This window comes from Trachurus japonicus, chromosome 21 (genome assembly GCF_045865225.1).
Source record: "Trachurus japonicus isolate A0001 chromosome 21, Traja_1.0".
Lineage (NCBI taxonomy): Eukaryota > Metazoa > Chordata > Actinopteri > Carangiformes > Carangidae > Trachurus > Trachurus japonicus.
Genome location: NC_140927.1, coordinates 19,361,801 through 19,374,319, shown reverse-complemented (window position 1 = coordinate 19,374,319; position 12,519 = coordinate 19,361,801). Strand labels below are relative to the sequence as shown.

The 12,519-nt window shown below is 41.3% G+C and overlaps 1 protein-coding gene across 1 annotated transcript; it reads left to right on the top strand.

Annotated features, from left to right (window-relative positions):
* The first annotated feature begins 1,195 nt into the window (after positions 1–1,195).
* On the top strand, positions 1,196–4,730 carry rpe (ribulose-5-phosphate-3-epimerase). Its single transcript, XM_085764974.1, has 6 exons — positions 1,196–1,329; positions 1,704–1,783; positions 1,897–2,036; positions 2,216–2,350; positions 3,576–3,662; positions 3,780–4,730. Exons 1-6 carry the CDS (start codon positions 1,208–1,210, stop codon positions 3,900–3,902), a joined length of 687 nt encoding a protein of 228 aa, XP_085621100.1. The 5' UTR covers positions 1,196–1,207; the 3' UTR covers positions 3,903–4,730.
* The last annotated feature ends 7,789 nt before the right edge of the window (positions 4,731–12,519 follow it).

Genomic DNA, 12,519 nt, shown 5'->3' with positions numbered 1-12,519 from the left:
TTTTAAGCAACGATGTCGCAGAATGACAGATGGAGAGAGGTGGCTGACAAGAACAAGTCTCTATAAAATCTCAGAGAGGCATTAGGAGCATGAAATCAATAGCCAAACACAAAGAGAGCAGACAGCATTCTGGATAATTTGACTTGAGCAACATTTAAAAAGATTTGGCAATTTCATGCATTTTACACCAGTAAACTGTGTCTCAATTTATTTCTCAATGTTTACACAGAACTGTGTCTCACATTGCCCAACAAAGTGTGTTTCGACTCAAAACAACCCAAAATAAATGTTGAGGCTGTGATCACAGAATTGCCTTTTATGACTTTTCAGAAAATGTCTTTATTATTATTCTAATCGCAGAACAGTCTATTATAACTTCTTAAGAAAATGTTTCAGAGTATGAATCAGCTGAAAACAAACAGTGATTACACTGTTTAAATCATTCACACAGTTTTACTGTTTTACTAAGCTGACAAGAGCTTTTATTGCTGCAATCCTCTGCTCTCACCATCCAGCCATTCATATTAAATCCACTCTAAGACTGAGACAAACAAACAGTCTATGGGGCGAGACACTGAATTGTATATGAGTAGCTAAATGTATGAGCTATGCGCCATCTAGTGTTCAAACGTAAGTACTATTGCATTTTGAAGGCGGAAGTGAAGCTGAAGAACATGGGCCACAGAGTTGTTAAGGTAGCAATGGTAAGCGAGAGCAATACCGGAAGTTATTTTTAAAATTAAAATACAACAATGAGAACTAAATTAAAGACAACAGCATAAAAAAGTTATATTGTAACTTCTTTTTTTAATCCTGTTGTTATACTGTTGCTGTTTTCTATTCCACAGATTGTAGCTATATGAACACACATCCCATTCCCTACCATACCTTAATTTTTCTGCCTGCTTCCAATGTAACCTATCCCTGCACAACCAACATTAGGGAAGTCACTTCACTGTAAATATGTTTGGTAATCACTTGTGGGCATTTTAGTAGTATTTTAAATGACGACATAATTTGTTAATCGATATCAAAAAGGCGCTATTATATTTTTGGTTTTCCTGCTCCACTCGCTTCTCTCCTCCGCTTTTATTTTGAAAGTCACGAGCGGATGTTGTGGTTTACATAGCGGTTAACTTGCCCTGGCGATAGTTTGTTAGCCTCCTCTCTTGGCTCCATGCAGAGAGTAGCGGTGACAGCAGCACGCATGGCTTACAGTGCGAAGATCGGTCCGTCCATCCTGAGCAGCGACCTGTCCTGTCTGGGCAGCGAGTGCGTCCGGATGATGGAGTGCGGGTCGGACTACCTGCACCTGGACGTCATGGACGGGTCAGTTTATTAGCACTTATTTATAAGAGCATGCTAACGGCTAGCAAGCCGGTGGGAAGTTTCAGTGCGAGGGAGCTAAAGTTGGCTAATGTCAACAAGCTAAGTTAGCTTGTCAAAAGTTAAGCTGGTTTTAGCCCGCGTTTATGTAATTGGATTGGTTTTTTTTTCTGTGTCAAACGTCAGATTGTCAAACATTATACTGCATTCAGATGGCAGACAGACCTTGCCCCTCTGTCTCCTGGTGAAGACATGCTTTTGCCTCTTCCTCCACACTTACGCAAGATGTTACTTTGCAACTGTTTGTGCAAGATGAGTCGTTTTCACAACAGCTGATAGTCTAATGTTTGGTTTTGTCTCCGTGTCTTGTATTAAAGGCACTTTGTCCCCAATCTCACGTTTGGCCATCCCATGGTGGAGTGTCTGAGGAAGTCAGTAGGCCAAGACCCTTTCTTTGGTAAGAAACACACACCACACACCCAACTAATCTTGCAAACCTTAACCTAGTTATTTCATTGAAACCAATCATGAATGCCTTGCCTTACACTGTTGTGACTGTTAATGTTGCAGACATGCACATGATGGTGTCCCGGCCGGAGCAGTGGGTGAAGCCCATGGCTGCAGCAGGAGCCAACCAGTACACCTTCCACTTGGAGGCCACCACCAACCCTGGAAATCTCATCAAGGAAATAAGAGAGAGTGGCATGAAGGTGAGAAAACAATCCTGCTCTGCAAGAGGAAGTAAAGCTCCAGTGTGTGTTAAAATGAGGAAAATAAATGAATTCATCCTTTATGAAACCACATATTGATACTGCATCAAAAATTTAAATAATACTATCAGCTACATGACTGCTGATGAGGACTCATATTAACACTGTGAATGTTGTAGGTGGGTTTGGCCATTAAACCTGGTACAACAGTGGAGGAGCTGGCTCCCTGGGCGAACCACATCGACATGGCTCTGGTCATGACTGTTGAACCTGGCTTTGGGGGACAGAAGTTCATGGAGGACATGATGCCGAAAGTAAGTGAACAACCATGGCACAAACACATCTTTAGATAAGCTTTTCTTGTTTTTCTCCTTTTTTATCTTATTTACAATACAGGAAGTTATAATATATCTGGCTACTTCCTTTAGTGCAGCTTGGATGCTGCTGTGACTTGATATCAGAGTGTGACAGGACAGGTCGGGCCAGACCTAGCTGGTTAGCATACAGTACTAACTCCAGTAGAAGTAAACAAGTGATACAAACCGAAGAAAAACAAGAGTCAATATTTGTGTTTTCTTGACAAATAGAGGAATGTAGTTTGATGCTTAACTTGCACCATTTCCTTCCAGTCTAAGTAAACAACCATTAGTGCTACCGGTAGAAATAGCAAAACGTAGAAATAGCTCCATTAACACAGTGTTATCAAACAGAACAAGCTGCTCATTTGCCTTATTGTAAACCACCAATATGGAAAAAAAAATCTGGCTTCTCCCCAACGTAAACCACACCCCAACATTTGTCAACACATGATTCCAGATGTGCAGCACAATGATGAAAGTACAATAGTTTATACAATTTGCCTCACTTAAATTGGCAACATCACAACCATGCGTTAATTGAGAAGACAAATAAACTGCTGCTCAGTTTTTTGAGCCACTGCAACTACAGATGTGTGTTACATTCATTGCATCTTAAAGTGTTTCTGTTAGGGGAGGGCTTTTAGACAGCTGCTAGGTGATCTGTAACCAAGATATTAGCGAAGCAGAGTCAAAGTAACTGTGGAATAGATTTATATAAACTATTATCTCAATAAGATGGTTATACATTACGTCTATCGCTCTTTGACACATCCACTAAACCCTAAAATGCAGACTAAAATCGCAGAAATGTTGGGTTAGATTTCACTTTCCCAATGATGTGAGATTGAGTGTCCATAAATATTTCTGCTAAACCTCAGAGTCCCATTATATAAGTACAAAATAAAATTATTTTCAGTTGAAGTGCTTTTTTCTCCCCCTTCTCGCCTTGTGGATGCCTCCACTCGCTGTGACTGTGGAGGCATCTGTTGGATGTTGTGTAAATGTCTATAACGGCCTGATAGAAGCATCTGTTAACCAAAGCGCAGTAGTTTTGTCTGACTGGCGTTACAATCTGGATGAGGACATCTGTGCTTTAATCCGGAGCACTGTATCTCTTTGCACTCATGTGAATTGTTGTACAAGTGAATGATGGATTTTGATCTCTTGTTTCTGTAACCAGGTGAGCTGGCTGCGGAGTCAGTTTCCCTCTCTAGACATTGAAGTAGATGGAGGGGTTGGCCCTGACACCATTCACAAGTGTGCAGAGGTGAGGACTACAAACAGTACAGCATGTTCAAATCATTTCCCAAAAAACTGTTTATTGATTTTATTGATTTTTTTTGGCGCTTCTCTCATATTGTGTGTATTATCATATTTGCCTCAGGCTGGAGCCAACATGATAGTGTCGGGCAGCGCAGTGATAGGCAGCGACGACCCTCGTTCTGTCATCTCTCTTCTGCGCACCGTGGTGGCCGAAGCAATCCAGAAACGCTCGCTTGACCGCTGAGATGTGCTCTTTGTGGAGATCCCCACGGCGACACTACTACCAGCCCGTCCTAACAACACACCACAGCAGCCGGTGGGACAGACTCAATACGGACATTTCTGGGGTAGAGGTCGGGTGGTAGCGGTGGGAGCAGCGTGGGCGCAGACGGCCAAATCTTAAACACTGTCATGTGTGTGAAGCTGCATCGTGCCTCTACAAAACTGTCTGACTTCATCCTGTCCTTCCACAGTCTCTCCTTCCTGAACAGTTAATTCAAAGTGAGTGTCATGATTTTGAGACTGGAATCTGACCTAATGCTGATTTCTCATCTGTAAACATTCCCAATATCCTTTTGTCTTGCACTGTAAACTGTAAGTATCAATTGATCATGACAATAAGATCAGATCACCCAAGGAACACTGTGATTAGTCATTTTCAGACTGAACTTTCCATCTGAAATCATGTTTCGTACATCTTAAATCTTTCACTGTTTTGTTGAAATGGACCAGTTAAAACCTTCTTGTGCTAATGAGCAAAAAAAAAAAAATGTTACACTACTAAATTCTGAGATTTTGGTTTTTGCAGATTAAAAACAAAACAAAACAAAAAACCCAAGGACATCGATGTGTAGAATTTGACCTTGAATGTGAATCAGACCAAACTTGAAGGAAGACAGGATGCAGAAATGCAGCAAGTCAGATGTGTATAATAAATACACAGCAAAGTACAGAATTTCACCCACAGATCATTATTCTTGGTTAATGGTTAATGGAAAGCAGCCTCTCTGCTGGGTCTGACCGGATGTGGTAGACTGAGTATCTGTTGACATTAAATAATTTAAATATATAATCCAGTGTAAGGATTCCTGTTTGAAAAGGCCGTCTTATATCTCCTCATTATATTTCAAGACAACCACAGTACAAGCACAAGCACTGTAGCAAAGGTTTAATAAAACAGTGAACATGAATATGTTATCTGAATGTACACTCACTAAGCACAGTGCTGCAGCCTCCCTCGGCTCTCTAAACAGACTCAACTTTTTATAGATTCAACAAGATGTTCAAACTTCCCTGTGAGACCATGTTGACATGACTGCATCACATCCTTTTTGCACATTTATCAGATGCTCCTGCACGTAACTAATTTCCCGTTCTACCACATCCCCGAGGTGCTCTATTGGGGCCTGGATCTGTTGTCAAGGGAGGCCACTGAAGTTCACTGAACTCATTATCATGCTGCATTATCACACTGGAAGTAGCCATTAGAGGATGGTAAATTGTGGTCACAAAAGGATGCCCATGGTTAGCAGCAATATTCAGACTGGGCTGTGGCAAGCCGAGGAACGCTCGGTTACACTGTCACTACCACAAGCTAACTAGACTGTGGACACAAGGCAGATTGGATCCATGGATTCACAGTGTTGACTCAGTAGGAATCCAGATCCATCGGACCAGTCTTCATCTGTTACCATCTGACTGGTGTAGCCCATACACCCTCATGGTGCAACATGTTCATTCTGAGAGGCTTTTCTGCTCACCAAAGTACACTTCCTGTCAGCTGTGGCAATAATTTTTATGTAACTAATGATAATGACGCTATATACGATTGGATTCATTTGCAATCCACTGTATTTTGCAGAAATGATACTTAGATTAATATCTAATTTTGTTTTCTTAAACAAGATGCATATAGCCATATGCACTATGAGGCTGTGTAATTTCCTTCTTCAACACTAGATGGCAAATTTGGACAAACACGCCACATAGAGGGGAATCCTAGTCAGAGTAAGAAATCATAATGAAATCGTAAGCATATATTATTAATTTGTGAGCGTGAACAAATATTCAACACGGCTTTTAGAACCACAGTGTTGTAATCTATAATGCATCCGCCCTCTGCGGTGTGAACAGCGTCACTAACAGCGCAGCAGAGAATTGGCTGCAGAAAGCTGCTGAGAAATTGGTTCTGCCAAAAATAATTGAAATTTAACAGTCTTGTTTCTATTAGCATACTAAAACACTAAACTAAAACACTCACTAACACAGTTTTACATGTTGCCTCTTTTATGACGAACTTTTCCATCGGGTCAATTTGAATCAAAACACTGATAAAGTTAGTGTTAGTCAAGTGGATCATGTGCGGTAGTGGTGCCACTGAGCAAGGATATGGTGATGGCTGCAAGTTTGAAATATAACATCTGTTGAGCCAGCCTGGGATATGGAGCCTCTCTGTTTTCCTCAGGACACCCAGGAAGACTAAAGACATGTCAACAGTATCTCTTACGTCTTTGTCTGCTGAAGGAAACCTTCATGTCAATGAGAATCACCCATGACATACTTCAAACTGCAAGCAGCTCGCTTTCAATAATGCAGCGCATGTCTTGGAGGCAGTTCACAGGCTGTTGAAATATTGATGCCTAAAATCTGTATTTTCATTTCGACGTGACATATAATGGCAGATAATGTCATCACTTTTCCACATTGGATGATTGTATATGTGCACGTACAGGTCCGTAAAGGGTGACGTGCACGCAGCAGGGGAGTTTGTGTGTGATACATGCATTTTATACATCATGAGGAAATCTCCTGTGACCGATTTCTGCTCTAATGGATGATGACAGGCGTTTTGTCTGCCTGTGTCGCTGCCGCTTCTCACAGACAGGGACACAATTCAGTGTGCAGGAGTAGTCAGCACCTAGACATGCTCCACACTCCTTAAGCCATGTCGCAGTCTCATTATCAGTTAATTGACAGTTGCTTCACCCCCCCCAGATTATATTTTAATGTTTACACAGTGTTGTTGAATTATTAAAAAATAAAATAGAGAGAAAATAAAGAGCTGTAAGCAGGTTGTGACAGTAACAGAATTAGTGTATGGAGGATACTCGCACGTCCACAGACACACACATACAGTACAGTACATACCTCACATGCAGGGCCCTAACTTATACATCAAAGTCACTCATGTGAGACTTCTCGCTCTGATGCCATGACAACACCATCTGCAGGTGCTGTCATGTGCAGTTAAAAGCAGTAATGGGTGGGGGAGGGCAGAGACACAGCAGAATGGACAGAGATCCATCAACACTTGAGAGGCCTTTCCTTGCTGGTCAAGTGTATGAGCGGCCTTGATCCTTCACACAGCCGGTCAGTCCATAGAGTGTACACACACACACACACACACACACACACAGGGAAAGGTATATATATGTAAGAGTTCAAGAAAGAGGGCAGATACTGCAAGTCCAGAAAAGATTTTACACCAAAAATGAGTTAGACAGCCATCATGTAGAGCTTTTGATCTTCAGAGCGCTGCCTTGCGGGAACGTCTCATGCAGTCCATGGCAAAGGTGTGTGCAGACTTCAACAGAGCACTATGGTGTGTACAACCACACAGCAAAAGCAGTCAGATCACCAAACAGCAGGCCCCTCCAGAGGCCGTCTTGTTAGACCGCAGGGGTTACGACCAACCCACAGGAACACACACACACTTCTACTACTACTGGGAGCAGCTACACTTAGTTTGAATAGTTTAAAATCCACATCTGCCAATTTTACACCAGGGCCTTAGTGAGCATTATGATACTACTAGTACCCTTAACCGCATTCATGATCATGAGAGATGAATCACTGGATAAGGAGTCCCTATAATATATTCTGTCAAATATTCAATGGGCTCATGCAAAGATTCAGTGTGAACCAGCTGTCCCAGAGGAACGTGGGTTTTACGGTTCCTCTCTTTTTTTCTTCTTCTGCCATTTATTTTTTCCTATCTATTCCCTGCTGCCTTCTCTTTGCCTCAGTGATTCACCCTTCCCCCCTCTGTTGAATCATTATATAGTAGTGGAATCCTATCTTTCTCCTCCTCTCCTCATCCTCAGCACTAAAGGCACATTAGTGGACTTGCGCTGCCTGCTCCTGCTCATTCATAATTACTTGGTGTCTCACAGGAGAACAACACGCACATTGCTGATTAGCTCGCTGTTTTTACCACCTTTACTTATGCATAAAGGCCTCATCTGATTGAGTGTGCAGTCTTATTAACAATTAAAAAAACAACTTGCTTAGAATAACATTACCACAGATCTCTTTGCTCCTCCCTGAAGCAAAACTGGTTGACTGTAGAGTATGAGCTATAGGCTGCCACATTTTGCTATAAATGAGGACTCAAGACTCAGCCCCACTTTGATGTCCACATTTGTCGCTTTTAATCATATTACTTGAAGTAGCAAGTTTCGAAACTTGGGCACACAGTAAACATACTGGACCAGCTGAACATTAGTGTATTAAAGGAAACATGTGTGGCATTTAGTGACATCTAGTGGTGAGGTTGCACATTGCAACCACCTTGTTACATTATGATCTCAAAGTGTATAGAAGCCACTATGACTTTCAAGTAGACTAATGTTAAAAAAAAAAACAGAGAGGCCCTTCTTACAGTCAGAGTTTGGTTTTTCCATTCTGGGCTATAGCAGCATGGCGGTGCAACATGCTAGCCTGGATGGAAGACCATCTGCTCCCTACAGTATACGGAGTGTCATTGTAAAGCTAATGAAAATGCAAGCGATATTACTGCAAATCAATCCCTAAATTCTAAACACTGGTTCTGTAATGTTTTTGAACATTTAAGCAAGTGGCTGTTTACTTTAAAGCCCCAGTATAACCTCAGAGCTTTGCCAACATCACTGCAGACCAGCCACGTTAAGAAATGCTTTAGTAGTCTATCTTCCCTCTATCTGCTTGTGCACCCAGAAGCATTTCAAACAACTTCTACTCATTTACATGCTTTAAGCAAGCGTTAGCAGGACAGGTCAAGATAAAATGGCCCTGGCTGAGGAATAATGAATCTCGCAAGGTCATTCTACCTATCAGACATTAAATGTTCATTTAAATTCTCAATAAAACAACAAACGCCAGGAACTGTTAATTAGCTCCTTATTTGAATCTCCGGGCTTCTACAGGGCCTCAGAGACTACAGAGACTAAATGCAGACATCCCAGGGGAACGTTGCCGTAGCAGCAACCTTAGCATCAGTTTACTCCATCTTAGAAGCAGTGGAAGTGCACACACAATTTTAGAGTGTATCAATTATGGATGCGATGAGAATAGTGTGTTTGTAAATTTGTGCGTGTTTTTAATTCATAATGAATGATGTGGGACCATACTGTTTTTGTTGTTTGGATGTCAGCGCGCGTCTTGTGTGTTTTGTGTTGCATGTGATTCATCTGTGAGTTTCCATGATGATCATCAGCATGTGCTTGATCGTTGTTATTCTCTATCCTAACAGCTTTAACTAACAAGCCCTTAATACACCTATTGATTGTTTTTTTTTTCAGCAGAACTTACAGACATCACACTGTCCTAGAAGACTGCTGCAGACCCATCCATAATAAGTGCTATTTTCTGCAGCACAGGTGGTACATCGGTTCTCCGCCTCCTTTTATTGCTGACTTGTGTTACATCAGTACTTAAAACCAACACTCTACTTTTGAAACAGGAATGTTACAATCCATGTGCTAAGATGGCTCTGCCTGACTCACACATACATCACTGAGTGAGTCACGCCACACTGAGGTGAATGCAACAGGCTGCGCACAGGCCTCAGCAGACCAGTCACACTCCACAAGCTGTTGATTTATTTTTTTTTAGCTTTGCCTCCCTTATGTCTTCATCTCTAAGAACAGAACAACCTGTCTATCCAGCTTCTCTCTCTCTATATATATAGTGTGTTCACTGAACATATTTTAGTACATAAGCACATATTTCCCTTTTGCTATTCACACTTGGATGTTGTTGATCTTTACCAGACTTAATGGATTTTTCCTCGCTGTCCTTGTTACTATGCATCTGAGCTCACCACAGTGAAATCAGAAGAAGACATGATCTCTCTTTGCATTCTCCTCAGTGCGACCTCTCTCACTGGTAATAAATCATAATCTATTTGCCTGACTGCTGCCCTGCTGCTCTGGATCGTTAAGTACTGTCTGCCCATGTGTGCCCTCTGGTGTCTGCGTTCTCAGCGAGGACTATAGATTTGTGCACGTTGCTTACTTTTATGCAAAACAGATCTTTCCTCATAGGGTGCACGCTTGACAAAATGGAGACAGAACAACAATCAGGGAGAAAGTGGGACATGGAGCGCTCAAAGGGGGGAGGATTTGGTGGTGTTTTTTTTGCATCCTGTGAAGTTATGATGGCGCTGGCTGACAATAACATCGGCAGTATCTGTGTGCCTGCGATCAGCGCTTGCAGCATCAAAAGAACTTTGAGTGTGGGAGCTCTTTCAGTCAAGATGGATTGTTTTGTCAAGAACTGACCAAGAAAAAAAAAAAAACTCTTGCAGGGGAACTTTCATGCATCACAGAATCCATAAAATGATCCAGTTACTCCACAAGCAAAAACCAACCTATGATTCCTCTTGCAGTGAATGCCATTCTCCCTTACTGTATGTCACCATGATTTATGGAACAGGTGGGGGCATTCGTCCTTGCCTTCATTGGGTATGTGTGCATCAATAGTAAGAGTTAATATGAATTCACGGGAGATGTTTATGAATGGCATGGATTGGTGGAAGACTGCAGTTTCCTTCTGGAAAGGTTTTTTCTATATGTGAGAGGGAGAGAGGGGGGAGGAAGAGTGAGGGAGTCCATCTGCATTGGTTATGAGTTATGAATGCTGAGACGTGATTTGCTGAGGCTGTCAAAACAGCGCCTGGTTAACTTAGAGGAGGCCCTCTAAGCATCATTTATCCTCTGACTTTCTGACCCAATCCCTCTCTCTCTCTACATCTCTACTCAAAAAAGACACAGAGACCGAACTGAACATGAGGAGTAAATAAACCTTCATGATGTTGAGGGGCTCAGAGGTTAAAATCCCACGCCAACTCAACAAGACCCTGCTGCCTACAGGGCATTAACCTTTTGCTTATACAGTTATAGCAGAACTAGATGTTTGGGAAGGGTGCTGTGGTAGCATTTTAGTACATCATGCTTGATGTGGATCGATATGTTGTTATAACAACTCATGTCTAAATGCTGCAAAAAAACAAACAAAAAAAACATATTGTCGAAAACAAAACCAGGAAGATGCACTGAATGTATTTTATTGCAATAAACTGACAATAGCAAAGTGCCTTTTTAATGGTCACGATGGCAACTATTAGAATAACAAAAGAAAAAAAAGAAAAGAAAAAAACAAACAAACCATGGTCATATAAAAATACATCACTGAAAATAAAAGCAGTCACTGGCTGAACTGAAAACATCACCACAAACTATTTTACACCTAAATCTGGAGCCAGCACACAGCCAATACATGCAGCCCTCGAAACGCAGCTACAACACTGTCAGAACATCTGGAGGAACCTTGGGAGGCAGCACTGGATGGTATTCATATTATTTAACAAACAAAAAAAAAACTCTGTTCAAGGTTCATGTACAGCTCTAATGATGGTGGTGGCGGTGGCAGCGCTGTGACTTCACACACCACGACCATGCCCTACACTTTCTGGCTCAAGTCTGGAAAAGATCAAATGAGTTGTATTTTGAACAAACTATGTCTGGGATTATGTGATTTTTTTGTTTCTAATCTTTTACTCAGCGAAGCTCGAGCAGCTGTTCAGTGGCACCGTAGGAATGTTCAAGATTTATGAAAAAATAAATCAATCTTTCAACCAACAAATAAGCTCCTTTCGCTTGTGAAAAACTGAAATCGGCTTCATGTTAGCATTTACTGCCGGAGCAAATGCGAGTCAATAAGATATCCAGCTATTACCATCAAATCACATCAGACCTTACAAACAGCTGCATCAATTATTCTTACTGGAGATCCTGGAGCCTGGAAATGCACAGAATGGCTTCCCTGCTGTTTTATACATAAACCTCTGCCTTGCACTAGCATTGCATCAAATAGCAAAAGGGAGGCTAAAGGTTGTTTATAATGGAAAAAGAGAAGTTCACACACTGAATATTGCAACTTAATGAAGCAACACTTTGACCACAAAGGTCTTTGTTAGGCCAACACCATGTGAGAGAAACAATGGATATAGTAGAGATATACATGTATACATACACAGAGTATTAGAAGGACAGTTAGATATTTGTAAATGCATCTTCCTCATGCACAATCACAACATCGTACATATTTCTATAACTGTGCATTTTTCAGAAATGTGTATTATACAGTATATATACACAAATACACACTCTGGATGCTCTATTGGCTAGTTTTATGAGTATAGTGGGTAATGTTTTTGCTATAGGTCTTTGTATCATGTGTTCTCCTAATTGTACTTGGACTTATCTTTGTTTCCTCTTACACGGGTGTGAGTAACACTTTTATACTTGAGCTTGCAATATTCAGTGCATGAACTACCTGTCCTTTCTATTTGCGCACCGCTTTCATTCGATGCTTTCTGAGGTCCAGTGTGCGCACTAACCAAATTCTTAAAAAAAAAAAAATCATATCATATCTCTATAATGAAAATACATTAACACATGTTTTGTCATGAGTACACAGCGATTAATGGATGGGCATTTATCAATTTAGATGTAGCTGGATTTGCTGCACACGCTTCAAATTTCTGACTCCCATGACTAAATAGCACCAGCTCTACTCCATCTGAAACACTGCAGTCTACT

Bases quoted from the DNA above. Each gene is read 5' to 3' on its own strand.
- rpe (XM_085764974.1), top strand. From the start codon at position 1,208: ATGGCTTACAGTGCGAAGATCGGTCCGTCCATCCTGAGCAGCGACCTG. The intron at 1,330-1,703 runs GTCAGTTTATTA...CTTGTATTAAAG, and splicing joins CACCTGGACGTCATGGACGG to GCACTTTGTCCCCAATCTCA. The intron at 2,351-3,575 runs GTAAGTGAACAA...TTCTGTAACCAG, and splicing joins TGGAGGACATGATGCCGAAA to GTGAGCTGGCTGCGGAGTCA.